The 22331-nt window shown below is 35.6% G+C and overlaps 1 protein-coding gene across 1 annotated transcript in view; it reads left to right on the top strand.

Moving 5' to 3' along the window:
• The window catches only part of TSPAN12 (tetraspanin 12), an 83697-nt gene that overhangs the window by 16940 nt on the left and 44426 nt on the right, over window positions 1–22331 (top strand). The window contains exons 3-4 of the mRNA XM_049771116.1: window positions 2214–2296; window positions 7351–7486. Coding sequence (XP_049627073.1) covers window positions 2214–2296; window positions 7351–7486 — 219 coding nt within the window. The remainder of the gene's footprint in view (window positions 1–2213; window positions 2297–7350; window positions 7487–22331) is intronic.

Below are 22331 nucleotides of genomic sequence, written 5' to 3'. Positions count from 1 at the left end.
AAAAATATATGTGCTCACCTATGTATATGTTGGACGAACATTTAAAAAAAAATGAATTAACAAAGTAATTAAAGGAACAAAGTGATGCAAGAGACTACTTTACTTTTGGGGAAAAGCAGGTAAGGAGGTGGTGTAATACTTATGTTGAAAGTTTAGGTTTCCCCATTGTCTTTTGGGATTTTCTTGTGGTGTGTGGGTTCCCAGGCACCTTTCCATCACAGCCCCTGACCTTCTTGAGATTGGTAAAGATTTGCGGCAGGGAGGTCTTGGAAGAGCTCTTGCATTGGGGATACTTTTAGAGCTAAGGCCGATTTCAAGTAACAGTCCACATTACGGGGAGTTTGTAGGGAGGAACGCACAGCATGAGTCCGCAGGGGAGTTGGTTACCTTTTCTTGCAGGGGACGAGGTGTGGGTTTGACTGGGTGTCCCTTCGCTTGGATGCTGGGTACTGGTTCGTTGGGGTAGGAGGTCAGTCTTGATGCCTAATGGATTAAGAACTGAGGGTGAAGAATTTTAATACGGTGGGAGGTTTGGATGCGATTGAGGGGTGAAGGGATAGTTGGATTTCCAAAGGGGTGAAAGGGGAAAGTATATGGAAGGGGTAGGAAGGAAGAAAAGAGAAAATACATTAGAAAGAAAGGGAGAAGAGGAAAGAAAAAAGGAAAAGAGAAGAAAAGTAAAGAAAAAATAAAAAAGAAAGTAGTGAGAAGAGAGGAGAAAATAGCAAGGGAATGCTAGTTTGCTTGAATGTGTTCGATGAGAAGGGCCTGTAGTATAAGTCTGTACATCGCTGCTTCGGTGGTCTGACTGGTCACGTGCTTCAAATCCTAAAAGAAGGTATAACCTAGAGATAAATATAGATATTTATATATAAATATCTATATTTATATATAAATATAGATAGAGATATGTTAAAGAGTTTTCTCGGGACATTCTCATAGTGTAAGCTGGGTATGGTATCTCGTGACTGAGCCCCGAGATGCTATCTTAGTTTGTCCACCGTTTGTATCCAAGAACACCTGTGGATAGAAAAGCTGAGAGGTTATTTTAAATATAGTAAGATTAAGACATTAAAACATAGTGTTATGAGATGTTTCCATTGGAGTCAGTGATTTCCCTTGGTGTTCTTTACCTGTGATCCTGTATAAGATCTCTAAGGGATTATTATGGGTCTTTGTATTAGAAGGCTGATTACATACCTGTTCTCTCAATGCTGCTGTTTCTGCTGTTGCTGGTTTCTTTTTGGTATAATGTGTTGTCAAGAGTTTGTGTTGCTCCTTTTTCTTGTATTTTGGACCCTACTCCAGAGTATATGTTGACTATTATAGTGTTTGGAGTTTCTACCCTGTTAAACCCTGTTATTTGGTTGTTGAGTATTAGTTGTCTATAAGGTGTATGCTCTAGGTGCTTCAGAATAGTGCTTCATTCTGTGTTTATCTTTCGTCTTCTGACTTACTTCGTTTAACATAATATGTTCTAGGTCCATCCACGTTGCTGCAAAATCTGTGATTGTATCATTTCTGACTGCCATGTAGTATTCCATTGTGTATATATACCACATCTTAATGATCCATTCATCTATTGTTGGACATCGAGGTTGGTTCCAGGACTTGGCTATTATACTGAGTGCTGTGATAATTAGTGGGGTGCATACATACTTTGGAATGAATGTCCTTCCAACTTGGGGGTAGATACCTAGGAGAGCAATTGCTGGATCAAATGGCAGCTCAATTCTGAGTTCTTTGAGCACTCTCCAGACTGTTCTCCATAGGTGTTGGACTAGGGGGCATTCCCATCAGCAGTGGATGAGAGTGCCTTTCATACCGCATCCCCGCCAGCACAGATTGTTCTCATTATTTTTGATGTGAACCATCCTCACTGGTGTAAGGTGGTACCTCATTGTTGTCTTGATTTGGATCTCCCTGATGATGAGTGAAGGTGAGCATATTTTCATGTGTTTGTTGTTGGCCATCCTTCTGTCTTCCTCAGAGAAGTGTCTATTCATTTCATCTCCCCATTTTTTATGGCTTTATTTGGTTTTGGGGGGCTCTGCTTTCTGAGTGCTTTGTATGTGCTAGATATCAGCCCTTTATCTGATATGTCGAGTGAAAAGATTTTTTCCCATTCTGTTAACTGTCTTTTTTGTGTTAAGTAAGGTTTCTTTCACCAGATACATGAATTCATAGTAACCAATTTGTACTTTTATCCTCAGTTAATGTCCATCAGTGTGTTGGCAGTTTCTGCGTGGATGAGGGACTACTTAAATAATGTTCTGACCTTAACTGCAAAAACAAGGTAAGCTTTATAATTAATGATTTCTTTCTTTCTTCAGGATAGTAGATACTTATTTCTTACTAACTTTGCCCTCAGCTGTCTAGATGATACTGCTCTTCTACAATTGCTTAAAAAGATTTGGGGGTCTATGACAAACTTATATCAGGCAGTTGTATTTTCTAAAATTCTCATTAAGGTGCAATACTAAAGTATGTCTTAAAGACCACTTTTAGTATGGTTACCTGGTCTAAGTGTTCATTGGTTTTGTTTTATTTATGAATAAATGGAATTAAATTTACTTTTTCCTGGGAAAATAACTACCAATTTGCTTTTATGTGTCTGAGATAATAAGAACCAGTCCCCAAAATATAATTTTCTTCCCAGACATCAAGGAATATATTTTTTAAAACTTCCTGCTCCATGCTTTACATCTTTGAATGGGGATTGTCTTCAACCAGTGGTCCATAGGTCACAGGCAGTATGTGAAATAGGAAGGGTAAGGTCATTGGTCTACTGCCTAGGTTACATCTACTGTTCCTTGTTAAGCCTGAAGGACAGGTGTCAATTCTCTGGTATAAAAATGTTGAAGAATGGTGGTATATACCACTTTGAATGGTCATGGGATTAACAGAGGCCATTTAAAAATGTATATCTATGTCACATGGAGCTTGATAAGAACTTAAGCTTAGTAACTTAAGGTCCTGAAAGATAGTATGGGAATTAAAAAGCATTTCTAGGATGCCATTTACTTCATTTAGATTTCTGACACTGCTTTGTTCTTCAAGCATTACCAGGTGCAGCTCTATAGGACCTTGGGCACTGCTCAAGAGTGGGTTTAATTCCTGGCACCAAAACCAAACAAATATAACTTTAACAATCTTGAGATTTATTTTTACTATGTTGATTCTGATTAACAAGTAGAAATTTATTTTCTAGAAAAATTAGTTTTCTTTCTTCCTTTTTCTTTCGATATAAAGATCATATAGAGCAGAAGGTCTCAAACTTTTTAAACAGGGGGCCAGTTCAATGTCCCTTGGACTGTTGGAGGGCCAGATTATAGTAAAAAACAAAAATTATAAACAAATTCCTATGCACACTGCATATATCTTATTTTGAAGCAAAGAAAAGAAATGGGAACAAATATTATATTTAAAATGAAGTAAAATTAAATCAACAAACTTATCAGTATTTCAATGGGAACTATGGACCTGCTTTTGGCTAATGAGATGGTCAATGTCTGTTCCATATTTGTCACTGCTAGTTGTTACAAATGATGCAAGTGTGCTACCATTAGTCTTGATCTAGTGGGAGATTTCAAATATTTCATTGTAGCAAAAGTCTGTTCACAGACATAAGTGCTGCCAAAGATGGTTGCCATTTTGAGTGCATTGTTCCTGAAATGAGGATATTTCTAGACAGGATAGATGCATAAAAATTAAGAAGGGTGCTTGACTTGAATTTCAGAGAGTCACAATTCTGCAGTTCAGCCAGTTCCATTTGGTAAATTGTATCCACATTTTCAATGTCAATAGAAAATGGGTTAGGGAAAAGCTGTATGTCCTGTTTGTGGAGATGAAGCTCTTTAAATTTAATTTGGAACTACTTTTGTAATATTTCTAATGAATCCACACATCTTTTTGTTTGGGAATGCACCACTGGTTTTTCCGCTAACAGATTTCGAGTTGTGGGGCGATGGCAGAAGTTTTCCTCCTTCACTTGTTTGATAAGGAGGTCTCATTTTATTTCAAATGCTTTGACATGTGATTGCATTTCACAGATGAGCTTTCCCTTTCCTTGAAGTTGCACATTGAAATATTTGAGTAGCTCTGTTACATCTGTCAGAAAGGCACGGTGCTATTTCCATTCTGCATTATTGAGCTCTGGTACTTCCTTGTCTTTATATATATATATTTATATATAAATAATAATACATATTATATATAATATATATTACATGTAATATATTACATATATTAATATATAGTATATATATATACTATATATTAATATATATTAATATATATAATATATAATATATAACAATATATATTATACATTATTATACATATATATACATTTATATATATACACAATGCTACAACAACAATATACTAGCAATAACTTTGCCAACACAGAGACATAACAGACTGTAATGCAGAATGAAGACATACAGACTGCAATGCAAAGTGAAACTCTTTTAACTCAGGCTCACACTAGTGCAGGTGCCATTAACCACTTGATATCTGCAGTGTTCTGCCTCCTTAATGACTAGGCCCCTTTAAGGAATTTTGTACTTTGTGAATTTAAGGGATTATTGTGCAGACATACCACATAGTATGATCAGTTCAATGCACTTTTCCCACCACATCTAGAGCTTTCGTTTAAGACTATTTGATCTCTTCTGCGACTTCTATTATATTTTTGTAAATTACACAAAAAAGCATAGTAAATGTTAAATTTTTTATTATAATTTTTACAATACACAGTCCCTAAGCTGTGAAAAAGTTAATTACACCTACAGTTTTGTTCATAGATTACAATTGTATAAACCAGGGTTTATACATTATACAACATATAACATACAACTGATTGTAGATGCACTTATTGTATTTTAAATTGGGTTTTGCTATTCCTCAGTTGTTTATCACTTACCAGCAGGGGAGATAAGCAGGAAGCACATCTAGAGATCAGAGATCACTCTGTGACCACCCATCCAGCTTAACATCTTTCCTTCTCACCTTTCCTTTTCACCTTTCCTGCTTTTCCCCTTTCCTTCTGTTCTACTTTACTTCTTTCCTTTTTCATACCATAACTTCTTTCCTCCTTTCTACCTTTCCTTATGTCCATCTTTCAATGTTTCCTTCTTTTTACCTTTAACTATATTTGTTCTTCTTATCAATTTCTTCTATTCCTTCTGGTAGTGACCATGGACTCACCTCTTAATAATGTTGCCAGCTTCCTCCAAGCTGCCTCTGCACTGTACCTCTGTTTCCCATGCTCTCTTTCCTGCTCTCCACCCTTCACTGCCCACAAGCCACCATGCAGGTGGCCCTCCCAAATGATTCCTCTGAATCTCGGGGCTGCGATGTTCAGATCCTCTCACCACTCAAAGGCTGGACATCGATTCCCATAATTCTGCGCCCCCTCTCCCATTGATGACTGTCTTTATGTAAAAAAAAAAAAAAGAAAAATGACAGGCAGTAGCTGACCTGGCCTAGTGGGCCTGCAGGCTGGATAAATGTCCTCAGAAGGCTGCATGTGGTCTGCAGGCCTTAGTTTGAGGACCCCTTAACATGGTAACCTTCACAATTTTGGAGAAGGATCAGAGAATCAGTTGATAAGGAGAAAGAAAGTGCAGCATATGGGATCCCAGAATAGAAAGGAGGGAGCAGAGTCTAGTTGTAAATTAACCAAAATCCCATTGTCATTGTCATAGTAAATAACCTTTCTTTTTCTGGTTTTGGGGGTCACACCTGATGATACTCAGGGGTTACTCCTGACTATGCACTCAGAAATCACTCCTAGCTTGGGGACCATATGTGATGCTGGGAGATTGAACTGTGGTCTTTCCTAGGCTAGTGAGTGCAAGGCAGACACTTACCGCTTGAATCACTGTTACAGCCACAATAAATAACCTTTGTATGAAGGATTTCTATCTTATACTTTTAATGTGGCCAGAATGCAACCACATTTTTTACTGTAAAAAACTAAACAAAAAAAATGGGGTTGGAGCAGTGGTGCAAGCGGTAGGGCGTTTGCCTTACACATGCTAACCTAGGTCAGATCACAGTTCAATCCCCCTGGCATCCTATCTGGTCTTCCAAGCCTGGAGCAATTTCTGAGGCCATAGCCAGAAGTAATCCCTGAGAGTCACCAGGTGTGGCCCAAAACAAAACAACAACAACAACAAAACCACCTAAACAAACAACAAAAGAAAGCATTGAATTGGTGCTAATACAACAATTATAAAAACAACAGATAATTATCAGCATTGATGACTTCAGTGGAATACTAGTTGACTTTAAATAAAAAGGAAATAGTGCAAATTGCCAATGATGGACAGAATTAGAGAATATCATCCTGAGTGACATTAATCAGAAGGAAAGAGAGAATGATTTATATATGGGATACAAAGAAACATAATAATAAAACAACACATGTTCAAACAAAGGAGCCTGTGAGCTGGTATTCAGAACTGAGCATGGGAATACGAAGTCTAGTCCTGTGGTTCTGTTGGAAAACAGGAAAAAAGAATAAAAAGAAAGAAAAAAATGATGCAGGGAGGGGTCTGTCTAGGAGCAATCAATACCAATTTAAAAGAAGAAAAAGAAAAAAAAGTAAATAATCAGGCATCTACAAGAAACATGACAGCAAAAATACATGAGCTAAAATGGCTAAATTGGGAGAAAGGAAAAAAAAAGAGAGAGAAAAATAAAGGGGTGGGAAAGAGAGTGTTGCAAGGTTTGGTGTCTTTTTTTTTTTTTATCTTGTTTTGCCTCATAAATGGAGGGGGAAGAAAAAAAAAAGTTGTTGATACCAGGAGCAAACAGTCGTATGAACAATGAATGGATATAAAAAAATGATCAGACCCAAACACCAATACCAAAGTCATCAACAACAGAATCAAGCCAATCTACATTAAGATATATACAAAAGGGATTGGTTACAGTAGCAGTCTAGGGAGCAAAGTGAGGAGGTATGGTAGGCATGTTGGGAACAGGGGTGGAGGGAGGACAACACTGGTAATGGGAATGGCCCTAATTCACTGTCACTTTGTACCTTAAATATAATTGTGGAAGACTTATCAATTCACATTGGTCACAATAAATTAAAATAAAAGAATAAGAAGTCCAGGGTTCTAGGGGTGAGGGGACCTTGAGATAATGGTGGAGGGCAATGGACATTCTGGTGTAGGGTGTGATGCTGCAACATTGTATGCATGTACCCTTATCACAAACAAAACCTTTTATATATCAGTCTACTTCAACTGAAAAGACAAAATATTTGTATAAAAGATGAAGGAGAGAATTAGCACAATCTACAACTATGTCTAAATCTGTTTCTTCTTCTTTTAGGGTAGAGGAAGCGGTCATCTTGACTTATTTTCCCGTGGTTCATCCAGTCATGATTGCAGTTTGCTGTTTCCTTATCATTGTGGGGATGTTAGGCTACTGTGGAACAGTGAAAAGAAATCTCTTGCTCCTTGCATGGGTATGATGTTCCTATCTTTTTTTTTCTTTACTCTGCTGCAAAAGACCAACCAGTGATGTATTATTTTTTTCATCTGTGCACAAGATTAAGTGCTTAGTGAACTGTGATAGTGGTAACTCTAATCTGTGTAATTGTTCAACTTCCTGTGAGAAGGGAAGCATTCTCTCCATAAGAAATGATTGCAATGCAAAGTATTTATTTGCCAGACACAAATGGTGGGTTATTGAAATATGTACATTATTTCATTCTTTCACTCATACTGTGTGTTGACATTTTCAATTGAAAGTATGAGCTCTTTATCCTGCCAGGACTTTATTACCACGCAGAAAGGCCTTTCAGGACTGTAGCTAAGAAATCATGGCAAAACTGCATTTCTTTCTCTCCTTTTTGAAAAACAAATCCCCTTATAAGTTTTATGGAAGCTGAGGTAGCAGACAGACATTATAATTCTGCCAACTGCTTTTACATAGGTTGTCAAACAAATATTACTTCACTTTATATAATCATAGTTTTTTTATGAATTAGATGAGATTATATTTTACACTCTGTTCAGCATTCAATTGTGTAATTCAGACTGCTATGAGTTACCTTTTATTCAAAAAGTAGAAAACCCTTGTTTAACCTTTAGAAATGTACATAATTAATGATACAGCTTATTTCGGGATTTCTCTGGAGTACACTGAGTGGATAAAATGCTGCGTGTTAGTGGCACCAGCAGGTGAGGTTGTTACTAAGTTATTATAGACATATCAGAACCTTAAAATTGTATTCATGCCATATTATTTTCTTTGCAACCATGTTAAATGCTGGGCCTGCATTAAATTCTTAGGGTAATGTTGCAGAATATTACAATTGTGTGCTGCAGTGCTGGATCTCTGAGTGGAAAAAAAAATGTTGTACTCTGTGGCATTTGAAGATTCCTATGAGATAAATCCTTCCAGTGTAGTTGATTTCAGGTCACCAACATGGTGTCACTGAATGAAGAGTGTGGGATAGATGAACACAAATTGGCTCTCAGGAGCCAGCTCCTGCCTACCCAGTGCTTGACTGGCTTCCATCCCAAGGTAATAAAAACAGAATCATAGTGTGAGGCTGCACTAAACCTTTGACTTTCATAGGAACGACCCATGTTCATGCATGCCTCGGCTTATTGGATAACTTTTCATTGTCTATAATTGGAAAGCAAAAAATGCTATTGAAAATAAAGTCACTTTAAGGAGAAGCAGAACATGTTTTGCTGTCTTTCTTTGCAGCACCTTGACATGCAGCGATAGAAGAATGGTAGAGGAGGCTTAAGTCTTATTCTCCAATTTAAGATATCTGGATTCTAATTTCAACCTTTCAACTGACGGACTTTACAGGGGATGATTTTAAGAATAGCTACTATATTTTTAAAAAAAATCTTGGAATCTCTTTTTAAAACCATACTCCTTCAGTTATGTTCAGTTTATATTGTCAGTCTGTTCTTCCCACTCTCTTCTGCTTGTCTAACTCTGGATGATTCCTGGATTATGAAATGGGATGGGGTATGTTAGCCTGTTTTCATGGAGCCTAAGATTTTTAGAAACATAATTTGAAAACCATGTGTTCATTTTGTTGGGTTCCTTGTCTGAAGTGTGACAAAGGACAAAGTAGTTTGATTTCTATTTAAGACAGGGTGACTCATGAAGACTTTGGCATGAGAGGTTAATTTTTGATGCTTGGAAAGAATGCGGTGATACAGGCCCAGCTCTCCTAGTGACCTGGGTGCTCACAATGTGCTTCTGATCAGCTGCACAATTTCCTTGCTAGATTCTTTTTCTCTCTCTATTAAAAATTCTCTAGTTTTATAGGTATTAGATAAGATAGACTTTGGAGCTTATTTCCTCTTTTGTATTCCCAATTGAAACACCCAAGCTAAAGACTCTCTTGACTTCTTGCTGAAACTTCTTGCCTCTTAACCAAACTTCCTTCTTCTGTTCTCTTAATCAGCACAGCTGCCACAGTCATGGGACTCCTCCCTCCCAAATTCCTTGAAAATTTCTGGCTTACTAATGACCTATTTGGAAACATCTCTCCACAGTCTAAACTGTTATGCAGTTTAGACTTCATCAACCAGTTTCAGATTTTCAACCTGCTGCTTTATTCCTTGATCAAATTGCATGCTATGACACCTGAGCATATGACACCTTTTCTTCAGTTTTTCTCTGCTCTTACTTTGTTACCCCTTATTAATATTTTTGTTTAAATAGAGCCCAGTCTATTAAGACTTGAAACACTGCCTTCTGAAGTAATAACAAGTGATGATGATGATGATGATGACAGGGATAATTAGCTAAATAATAAAGTACTTAAACTTACTTTAAGATTTTTTTTACTTGAAGCGTTTTACATGCATTACTCAAGTTACTGTCTCACCTCAATTCAAATAGATCAGTGCTGTTTTTATTCCCATAATATAGATCAAAGAAAATGGCACAGACTTGGTAATTGTCTTGTTAATTTGTAGAGCTTGGACATGGAAAATCTGTTTTTAGACCATATCAGTCCCATCCCAACATTGTACTTGCAGTAACTTTGCTGTAATTTCTGCCTTTTCCTAGGTGCTCATAAACATGTATCGCAATGTCTAATGTTTACCCATGCTCTTACTGTTAAACCTGACAACAGTCATGTAAGATTGATTATTGTGAACCAGTTTCAGAGTTCCATCTATTGGAAGTTAGTAGTGAAGAGTTGAGTCAGTGTTTTTCATTGTCAAGCTCTTTCTCCTTGGATCTTTATCCCTAACTTGAACATACTCTATTCATGTTTTGAATCTGTCTTTCTTTTTATACATATATGCTCAAATCTACAAACCACTTCATAGTTTGAACCATTTACTTAGTCTTGGATATATATAAAATTTATCTTAGATAAATTTTACATTGAATGATGGGTAGGAAATAAGGAAGAATTTTTAATGAAGGATGGTCCCTGAACGGGAGTCAGTGGGCTCTTAGAATAATGGATCCTGGCTGCAAAACAGACTTAGACTACCAGAGGAATATTTGATTAAATAGGTAAAACTAACACTGAATGAGATGACACTTAGGTCCTCAGTAAGTGTTTTAAAGGCAAGTCTTGTGGACTTTTTTCCCCCTTAGTTTTTCATCCTAATTAAAACATTTTTGAAAGAGGTTCCTTACTTTTATTTAAGATGTAAATATTTAAACTTGCAGAGTACATTCAATTCAATCTGTGTATGTCCATCTATTTGGTTTTGTTTCATTTGTAAGACATCCAAGTCAGATTTGCTTGAGGAAGCTTTTTTAAAAAATATATATTGTTATCACTGAGAATTACATTAACTCTTGAATAATTTTTAATAATGATCTGGCAGCTGAATTATGATACTTCTAAAGTCAAAATGGCATTTTTCAGATACAGATAAAGAGAAATGAGAGCCTCAGAACAGATCTTTATGATCAATCTACTCTCTTACATTCCTCAAAATACTATCCCCAAAATAACAGTGGCAGTAGTAGCAACAAGAAAAATGCCCTAGGCTAACAGGCCACCCATAGAAAAGCATTTATGGTGAACCTTGGTCATTAATGTGACATTTCTAATTGGATTATAGAAGCATGTCATCAAAACATACTAATGTAAAGTTCCCAAATAAATTACAGTCTATCCTATTAAATCTGAGTTTTAGGTAAATAAAGAAAAATATTTTAATTTTGTTTTATGCTGTATTCATAATGCAGATGTATCTTATTCATTGTTTTTCTGAACCTTGAATTGAAATGGGCATCTTATATTTTTACTGACTAAATCTCTCAACCCTACTCTAATTCTCTTCTTAAGAGATGTGAAACTGTCACAGAACAGAAACTTTTATATATTTCTCAGGAAATTAGAAGTAATTAAATTCTAATTATATTGAGAAAACAAGCCAAAAATGACTGGGAAAATAAACTTAAATATGCTATGACTTTCAAAGTAATTTCAGTAGCAGAAATTCCTTCTCTCTTTAAAAGAGAAATTAAAGCTAAATGGAAATTGGTTTTAAGCCTTTAAAGGGTACTTCCCAAGGCTTTTAGCTGGAAACTAAATGAAATTCATTTGTTATTGCAATTCTACCTTGCTATTAACATAGGCATTAAGAAAGCTGTGCCAGCTCAGGGGGAATGTAAACAGATTGAACAGACATGTTTACAATATCAACAGCAGCTGAATGTCACAGTCCTGCGATGTCATTTGTCAGAGTGTGAAGTTAATGTTTGCTCAAATGCCAACAATCTAGTCAGAAATGAAAGCTCTGGTCAGAAATGAAGGAAGACACATCTCACATGTTTAAGACCAGGACCTTGTATTTGAAAGGGGAACATTTTTTGTTTCTTTATTGTATATGCTATATGTATAGCTGATTGTTAGGAGACATTTTTAAAGCTTTCTTAAAATACACAGTGATTAAACCTGATTAGGAATTTTTATTTTGAAATAAATCAAATTTTGTAATGATGCAAAAATGTTTTTAAAGCTATGTTGTTAGCACACAGCTTCATTGTTGTGTTTGTTTGGGTAGGGGCATATGTCACTAACAGAAAGTCTCCAAAGTTGGACTGCCCTAGGAAGAAACTCCTTTACCCACCAGTTTGGAGCCTTTCTCTTGGTTCCACAGGCAACCAATGCCTGTGGTGTGGAAAAATTAAAATGAGTTTTGATGTCCTGTCTCTCTCCTCCTTCAGCATAAACTTGACTCCCTTTAAACCCAGAGAGACTTGTTAATCCTGGATTCCCCAAAAGTGATTACCAGGATATTAGGGCTGGACTCTGAGAGGTCCCACTGAGATGGCAACCCTCAAACAAAAAATGCTTCACTTTTTTAGATTGTGAATCTTTAGATTGATCATTCTGCCATTTTTCTTTCATTTTCTGAAAGTCAGGGTCAGCTTATCAAAAGTTGTTAAACAACATGCAAAATGTGAAATGTCAACCTTCATTCTAAACTTGCCCTGTTCCAGCATCAAATGAAGATGTCATTGGGTTTTCTAGTGGCTTTCTGATTTTGCTAGTCCATTGAAGGGAGTTTGAAAACTATTATGTACTTTTAACTATTATCTGCCCATGTCTTGCCTTAAAAACTTTGAACATTTATGAAAAGTATCTTTAAGAAAGCTGGATACAGTTTGAAAATAATCAAATAAATAAAATACAGGAACATGAGGACATTAAATTCAGCATTTTGTTATTTAAAATTATCATGCAAACCCAAATTGCTTTTATTTTCTTCAATCTCTTTGTTTAAGACATTTTCTAACATATTTATACATTTTATAATTATGTAGCTAGTCATAAATAATTAAGTAAAATTAATCAACTATGTTTAATATCTTTATTATTATTAAAAATTTATAATATACTTTATAACCTGAGTCCATCCTATTATTGACTTCATGTTTAGTGTTAGTCACAGTATTTTTTTACCCTATTTTTTTTTTTTTTTTCAGAAAATGCAGCAATAACATGGACAGATATATTTTACAGAGCATGGGCAGTTGGATGCCATAAAGCATATCTAGTAGTTTCTTTTTTTTTTGTTTTGTTTTGTTTTGTTTTTTGTTTTTGGGTCACACCCGGCAGTGCTCAGGGGTTATTTCTGGCTCCAGGCTCAGAAATTGCTCCTGGCAGGCACGTGGGATCATATGGGATGCTGGGATTCGAATCGATGACCTCCTGCATGAAAGGCAAATGCCTTACCTCCATGCTATCTCTCCGGCCCCATCTAGTAGTTTCTTTAGCATTCAAATGTAGTCTAGCATTAAAGGCTGTGCAAGTTTTATTATACCACACTACTATTATAATACCTTTGATTAATTAATTACCTGCACAATATTAGTTAAGACTTAAATATACTTTCTTTTTAATGACAATGCATTTAATAGCCATTCAATTTAAAAAAATAAGTTCTTGAACAGATGTCCTTTTTACCAGAGGAATTCTAAAATTTCTGCCATAGTTTTTCTGCCCCAGAATCTAACCATTTCTACTTTTCTTTTCTGCCTTATTTTTTAGGACTTAGGCTCTTAAGAAGTTAAGATAACTTTCTATTTTTGTTTCTTTTTTTCCCCATTTGCCACTAAGTATCTCTCTCTCCCTTTTTTTTTAATAATTTTTATTTTGATCAAAGTGGATTACAAGTCATTCATAGTAGTATTTTAGGTACATAGTGACATTGAATCAGGGGCATTCCCACCACCAATGTTGTCCTCCCTTCACCCCTGTTCCCAGCATGCATCCCATATTGTCCCTCCTTCCCCCCCCCCCAGGCTGCTAGTATAAGTGGTCCCTTCTGTGTCTATCTTGTTATAGAATGTGTATCAATTTTGTTGTAGTTGGCTTTGGATTTGGTGTTTAAGTCTGATCATTTTTTATTTCTACTCAATGTTCATATGACTGTATGGTCCTGGTGCCCTCCATTATTTCCCCCTCAATTTGTGAGGCAGAATCTGAAGAAATTATCAAGTAGGGGGCTGAGTTATATAATAGTGGGTAAGTCTCTTGGCCTTTAACACCAACAAGCTATGTTTGTGAGCACTGCCAAGGGTAGCTCTGAGTACAGAGCCAGGAGTAATCACCCCTGAGTATCACTGGGTGTGGCCAAAAACTTTAAACAAGCAAACAAACAAAAATTGGGCGGATAGAGACTTGAAATGCGGAGATGAAAAAGGGAGGTACAAAGAAGATAACAATGAAAAATACAGTGTTCAGGTTTTCAATAAGTGAGAACATAGGCTAAGGAGGGACAGGAGACTTTGGACTGGGCATATTTCTCAGACTAGTTTTTGTTTGAATTAAATATTGAAAATGTCAGAGTTTTCTGATGGAAAGGTTGGGGAAATGGTCTTAGAGCAGCATTACTATATTTGCAAAAACACAGGAGTAAAAGACAGTGATGTATGTAGGCAAATCTTAGAAATTCTTATGACAGTGGTACCAGTGCATGTCAAGAAGTGCATAAAATGGTAGACCTGGAAGGTCTTTGTTAGATAAAGGGCTGATGTTATATTGTGGCCTATGGAAAATCCATGGATATAATTCAGTATGAGATACATGACCATATTAGGAACTGAAGGGGCAGAAAAGCTTTTAAGTGATTATACTCTAGCATATGGAAGTCAGACGGGGTCTGAACTAAGTCATAGTTGGGTCTTGAATTTCATAGACCTTATGTATCATCACCATGACCCATTCCATATTCTTTTGAATTTAACATATTAGTCATATAAACTTCTTGGGGTCAGACAAATCATAGAGGGGATAAGGTGCTGTTTTGCACACAGCCAACCTTTTGTTTGACCCCTGGCATCTCACATGGTCTTCCAAAGCACAGACAGGAGTCATCCCTGATTACAAAAACAAGATTAAATACTAAGCACAGCTATATGTGGCCCAGCAATTTAAAAAACAACTAGTAAAATTAATTTGTATTTAGTTTTTTATTTTTATTATGACTCAGAGACATAAGTAATGCTTAATAGGTCACTAAGTTAAACTTTCATAAAGAATTCATAAATAAAAGTGATTCATTTTCTTTTCATATTTTGGTCACTAAGTTAAACTTTTATAAAGAATTCATAAATGAAAGTTATTCATTTTCTTTTTATAGTTTTGCTTCTTTAATTTATGATTGATATAAAAACTAAGTAGTATTTTCTTCGTATAAAATATTTTATAGAAAATAAATTTAAGAAAATAAATTTATTCTTAAATGTTCATTTTTAACATTTTTTTTCAAAATAATGAAAGCAAAACAATCTGCAATAATGAAGTTAATAACTTAATTAAGTTCTTACATTTGGTGAATACTAAATTTTTTAAACTGTCGGAAATATAGGGAGCCATCCAACCCCTCATTTAGAGCATCAAGTTTCTCCCTCACTTCAATCTAAACAATTCAAATAGGTAGGTATTCAGGTGAGGCAGGTATATCTTATGCTTTAGAATATGTTCAGATGTACATTGTCAACAAAATTCTGTTAGCTTTATTGTTTAGTTACAGTTGAATAATAATAATAATACAGACAGCAAGATTATGTTAGCACCAAGGGACTGAATGCCAGACTTCAGGAGACAGTTCAGTTGAATCTTGTAAAAGAGTAAAATGTAGTTTCATGGAATGCTATAGTAGTTTCCAGTTTTAGTGGAGAAAGAATTCTATTAACATTGACTAGTATCAGAGGATTGTAGTTGGGTCACTTAGTTTGTTTGAAAACAAACTTTCCAAGCATGTTAGCAGCATTTCCCTGCAGGTAATGAATACAGTTCCTTTCACATCATTATCGATCTGTTTATAAAAGCAAATCTTTAGAGGACTCTACTCTTCTACATTGTAATACTTCAAATATTTGTAGCAACAAAAGTGCATTTCTTTAAAAATCGTTCTGTGATTCATGCTCTTTATTTCAAAGTGTTCCTTCTCTCATTTAGCCCTAGTTACTGTTGTGGGGCAACTTTGTTGAAAACATGACTATCATTATTTACATGATTTTCTGGTGGTTCTTTCGGCTGTATTGCTTAAAGCTCTTTCTAAGGCTTTTTTGTACTTTCCTATTCACGTTCTGGTGGTAGGGACCCCTGTCTCATATGCTGAGGAATTACCCAATAATATGTAGAGACAGACTCTTCAGGGACCAGTAACACCCTGTAAATCTTTTGAGATAGGGCTGAGCATGCAGACTTTAACTGAACTAGCTTACAAAGAAGCAGAAACTATTACATGGTGCCTTGTCCAACATGTCCAGTTACTTTATTGCCTCATCCTTAATGTGTTACATCTCCTGAGATAGATCACTGACTCTGAGAACTTGTAGCCTTTGGCTAAGTCCCTCAGATCCTGGCCTGACACATTTCACTGTCTGTAGTGGGAAGAGCACGAACAGCATACACATACTAATTTAGACTGTACTAACATAGTTTTTCTCCTCTTCTCCCCTTTGTTGTTGCTCTTATTGTGATGGTTTAAGCTTTTGGTGCCTTGCCAGAGCTCACCCACAGTTTTAGGTGTCAAAGATCACAAAAATTGTGGTAGTCACTCTCCTATTTATGGGGGGCTGCAGGGCTGGAACTGGTACCCCTCCATTCAAGGCAGATGCTTTACCATCGAGTTACATCTTCAGGTATCCCAGAATCTTTGATAATGAATTAGTTCAGGAATTATTAGTGCAGGAAAACATTTAAAAGTAAATAAAGTTAATGTATTACTAGAAAAAGATAATCCAAAATAAGCATAAAAATAGGACTGTAGCACAATCAAGAATTTTATGCTTGTAGTAAAATTCTTGTATAAACTCAGGAGTTATAGAATTTTCTTCTCAACTTGACTTATCATTTAAAGTTTTTCCTAATTAGAGTGATCGCTAATCTCATTTTATTTTGGATTTTTTTTTTTGTTTTTTTTTTTTTTGTTTTTGGGTCACACCTGGCAGCGCTCAGTGGTTACTCCTAGCTCTATGCTCAGAAATTGCTCCTGGCAAGCTCACTGGACCATATTGGATGCCGGGATTTGAACCCATGACCTTCTGCATGCAAGGCAAACATCTTACCTCCATGCTATCTCTCCAGCCCCTTACTTTTGATTCTTAAAAGGAAGGCTATTTAATATTACCTTTAAAGACAAATTATAGAGAGACATTAAGTGTGGTGAACAATAGAGCTATAGGATTATCAAACCTATTTTTGCTATGATACTGGGCTGCAACAGATTTTGTGTGTTTGTCTTTTTAAGCAGCAAGTATTGTTGGACCCATGGTAGTTAGTCTTAGTGGAGTCTTAACAGAACGTCTGCTGTTCCATTATCTTATACAAATATTTGGCATTGGAATTCTCTTATTTACTAACTATAAGTAATATAATATTTCTAGACCTCCAATCACCATGAAAGGGAAAATAAACAACTGCCATAGAGATACTTAGCATTGAAATCTTGCAGAAGTTAGTATTTGACAGGGTAGAGACTGGAGTTTATCATTTAACAAACTTGTTTATTAAAAGTGTTGTTTATGTATAGATAGGAGTCAAAGGCAGTGTATTTGAAAATATGAAAATGCCCAGTAAAGTATGTTATATTTTAAGCCCTTTTTTCTTTGAGGGTAGGTGAATATCAGATCATATTAATTTTTCAAGATAAGAAAATCTAATTTTTGGTTTCAAGTTATGCTGAATTCAAGTAAGTAATGTTTGTAAAAAAGGATCTGAATTTTTGTTGTAAATTAAGTGACTAGCATTACAATATCTTTTACAGTGTTTATCATTTTTACTTTTCTCTCCTGAATATACCCTTACTGAAGAGGTTCTGGGATATGCGGTTGTCTTGTTAATATGAAAAAACATGTGTGAAAGTTTTCAGAACAAAGATCAAAAAAATTTTTTGGCATTTCTGTAGAAAGAGTTTGGAAAATAACTTGTCTATTTGTGGTTAGCTGGGTAGCAAGAATATATGGCTCTTTCAGATAGTATATATTCCAGAATCCTTTTTCATCAAACTGGATATAGTGGAAATAATTTCTATATTAATAGAATATATTTCCTAAAATATATGCTAAAATTTAGTTGTGTCTCTAACTATATTTCTCACTACTTATAAAGTTTAATACTCTCCAGAGTACACAAATAACATCTAGCTTTGTTAGGGCACATCACATTGCTTTTTGTTTTCATTAGCTTGATAAAAGTTTAGAAATAAATATTCAAAACTAAATGCAAAATATTTAAAATATTGTATATGAAAGCAAACACTACACAGCAGGTTTACAGCAGTTCTTAGTTTTAAAGAAGTAATGATATGAAAAAGAAAATAAATAATTTATGATTGCTTTTATGAAAGTTCATATTAATGATCTTTTAAGCATCAATTTTCTTGATTCCAGGATTCCTTATAAAAATATGAATAAAAGTTAATTTTAATATAAGACTTAAAAATGTGTGGGGACTGGAGAGATAGCACAGCAGTAAGGCATTCACCTTGCAAGCAGCCCATCCAGGACAGATGGTGGTTCGAATCCTGGTGTCCCATACTGTCCCCTGTGCCTGCCAGGAGGGATTTCTGAGCACAGACCTGGAATTAACCCCAACCATCACTGGGTGTGACCCAAAAACCCAAAAAAAAAATGTGTCAAAACTTAATCCTAGTTCTGTATTTAGTGATTACTCTTGTCTCTGCATTTGGGACATTACGTGTCAAGAATAAAACTAGGATCAGTGCATGCAAGGCAAATACCTTACCTATTCTGCTAAACTCTTCAGATCCAAGAGAGTTATTTGACTCACTTAATAAAATTGCTTTTAAAAGAGAATTTAGAGTAGGTGGAGAGATAGTACAGAGCTTAAGGTACTTACTTTCCTTGCATGCTAGATTTTAATCCTGGTTCTCACATATAGTGATTATCCCTGAACATGGAGACACAAATATAACCTGAGCACAAAAACTAAAACAGAAAATATAAGGAAGATATGACTGTTGATATAAGTTAAGGATTTTGAGAGCAAAAAAGCAGCATTTGTGTGTCTTTCATTAATCATAGTAGATGGAAAACAAAAAAATCTTTTTTGCCATTCCTAAAATTCTGATACTGTTGGCATTATTTCCTTAACTGGCAAAATATCAAAAATAGGGTCATTGGGTATTTTAGGGAATACTTTTTTCTAGAATAACACGTGCACATATATACTTTTGTGCATTTGTGTTTAGAGTTGGATTCTGAGAGAATTGCTAGGCATTGCTAATACTATCATCTACACCCTTAATATTACATATACTATTTGCCAGCCTCTATGATATGTGCTTTACTTGTTCAGTTCTTTCTATTCATGAGATAAGCATTAGTATTAGCCCTTTTTGTACACAAGAAAAAAGAGACCTAGAAAGGCTTAGTTGTTACCCAGACATTACAGAGCAGAGTAGGGATCTGAATCTAGAAAGTTTAACTCCAGAGCCTGTGCTTTAAGAGAATGACTGTTGTATACTGATTCAATCATGTTAAATAAACTTGGATTCATTTTTTTCTATTTAAAATCAATATTTCTGAGGAGTAAAATGTGATACATGTGGGGCCGGAGAGGTGGCGCCAGAGGTAAGGTGTCTGCCTTGCAAGCGCTAGCCATGGAAGGACCGCGGTTCGATCCCCCGGCGTCCCATATGGTCCCACCAAGCCAGGGGCAATTTCTGAGCGCTTAGCCAGGGCCACACCCGTTTGATGCTCAGGGGTTACTCCTGGCTATGTGCCAGAAATCGCCCCTGGCTTGGGGGGACCATATGGGACACCGGGGGATCGAACCACAGTCAGTCCTATGCTAGCGCTTGCAAGGCAGACACCTTACCTCTAGCGCCACCTTCCCGGCCCCATTTTAAAATATATTTAATTCAATTTTGCATTCTCACAATTCCTGACACCATGCATGTGGGTGTACCTGTCTATATCTCTCTCTACCTATCTTTTGATCTATCTGTTATCTATCTGTCTGTCTATTTATATATCTACTTAATAAGAAGGACATATCCTCTTTTCATTTGAGTTTCAAATGAAATTCCCCATAACAGAATGCTAAGCTTTATAATTTTGACAGAAATGAACTATTGTGGATAATATTCAGCTTGTACAGATGTGAGCAAATTTTTGTGGTTTTATTGGGTGATATTTTGGGTACAGGTGATGTCTTGAAGGGCTTGGGCTTATGCTTGGTTTGGAAGCTACAGGTTCAATCTCTGGCACCACAAGTTACTCTAAGCTTTATAGTGTGTGGCCCAACACAAAACAAAAATAAACTCCCCAAATGGAGCACTATTTCAAGAATGATCCAAACATTTAAACAGATTTTAGTGAAAGAGACCTCTTAATGAGGTTTAAATATCACATTTAAGTAGACGTTTGAGTTTTGTTACAGTTTTTATTTTGACTCATGGAAGCAATATTTAATAGAAGAGTGGTACATAAGCAGAAAGCTTTCATTACTTTAATATTTATGACTTATAATTGATCTATTAACTATTTTCATGTTTTCTGAATCATTTTTTGTATATAATACAAAATTAAAATATTTCTGTTAGCAAATATCCAGTCTTTAAAATTCTTGTTTCTAGGTGCCATTGTTTTTTTTTATTTTGGTTTATCTTTGTCAGAGTTTTTTCTACACCTACTTTAAAGAGTTGAATCTAGAAGTCATTATAAAAAAGAGCAGTCTTCATTCCTGACAGGCAGCTACTTTTAAGTTTGTTAATTCCCTTGAAAGTTATTTCTATATCACTGTATCACGTGTGATATAACTTCTCATAGTGGTAGTTTTTAGCTTTAAACATAATCTGTGTGTTCTTATGGGCAGTGAAACACCAGCATTCTTCCTTCTTTAAACATATTTCCTATCATACCTTGACATGATGAACATATAATTCTAATTCAGTAGTGTTTACATGATGTTTGTGCTCTTGACAACTGAATCAGGTAAAGTACTGCATTTGCTTTTCTTTCTGAAATAATACTTTAGGAATTGGGAGGTGGGGAGGGTTAATTAGTAACAAATGGCAGGCAAACCAGGCTGTTCTTGGGGAAACCCCAGCTCTAAGTTTGAGATTTCTCCCAGAGGTGCTTGGACCATGGATTGCCAATGATTGAACCTGAACCACCCACAAATAGAGCATGAACTTCAGTCTTTCAGCTATTCCCCAGTCCCTGTAAATAACTTTTTAAATATGCAGATATGTCTAATTAAACTGTAAACTCCCCTGGTGTAAATTTTCTTATTATATATTATAATGATTTATGTTTTCTATTGATTATTTGTTAAATAAATTGTTTTCAGTAAGTTTAAGAATGCTCCTGTCTAGGCAAGGTGAAGTTATAGCCTTCATGAGATATCTCATGATTACTGTTCTGGGATTTCCTTATCCTCTCTCTTGTTTTAGACCTATGTTTTCTATAATACAAGTTATTTTTCTCTGTGGTTTAATCTCTCACTTAGGGAGCACATCTTCCAGGAGTTTTCTGAGGAAGCACACCTAGGAGATAAAATTTAAAAGTCTGCAGACTTCTCAATGACTTTTCTTGGGTCCTTTCCTGCTAGTTTTTATGCTTGTAGCATTATAGGCTGGAAATAATCTTTTTCTGAGCATTTTCAAAAATGTTTTCAAAAGTATTTCAAAAATTCTCCTGTTATCCTCTTATTGCTTACAGCTTTCTATTGAGAAAGTCACTGATATTTTGATTTTATTGAAACATTTTAATCTTTGTGGGAAAGTTTATAGATTAGAACCTTACATCTTCATTGGATTTCAAGGCCCCACTCCTTTTTACTCTTCCATAGATTAACCATATGACCTCAACAACAATTTCTGTGTTTCTGGGGAGAGGTAGTCATTGATATAGACAGTGTGATGAAGGAGACCTCAAAATATCTAACTTCTTTCTAAATAAGTTTGCAGCAAAATAATCTTTCTAGACTTGCCTCCAGTATTTGTTAAGGACTCTATAATGTGAATCAATTGATTCCAACTTTCCACACTACTATTTCCACTTTGGAGGCACTAATGAGAATTTTTTTTTTATTCTTCTCTCTTTTGTCCACCACTTAAAATATAATTTCTGTTGTCTTCCTTTTTCGAGTCTGGCTATTGTAAATAGTGCTGCAATAAATCTAGGTGTAAGGAAGAGATTTTTGTATTGTATTTTTTGTGTTCCTAGGTTATATATCCCTAAAAGTGGTATAGCTGGATCATATGGGAGCTCAATTTCCAGGTTTTGCAGGAATCTCCATATTGTTTTCCATAAAGGCTGGACTAGACAGCATTCCCACCAGCAGTGAATAAGAGTTCCTTTCTCTCCACATCCCC

This window comes from Suncus etruscus, chromosome 1 (assembly GCF_024139225.1).
Source record: "Suncus etruscus isolate mSunEtr1 chromosome 1, mSunEtr1.pri.cur, whole genome shotgun sequence".
Lineage (NCBI taxonomy): Eukaryota > Metazoa > Chordata > Mammalia > Eulipotyphla > Soricidae > Suncus > Suncus etruscus.
Note: the sequence above shows the minus strand (reverse complement) of the source record. Positions and strands in the feature narration are given on the sequence as shown.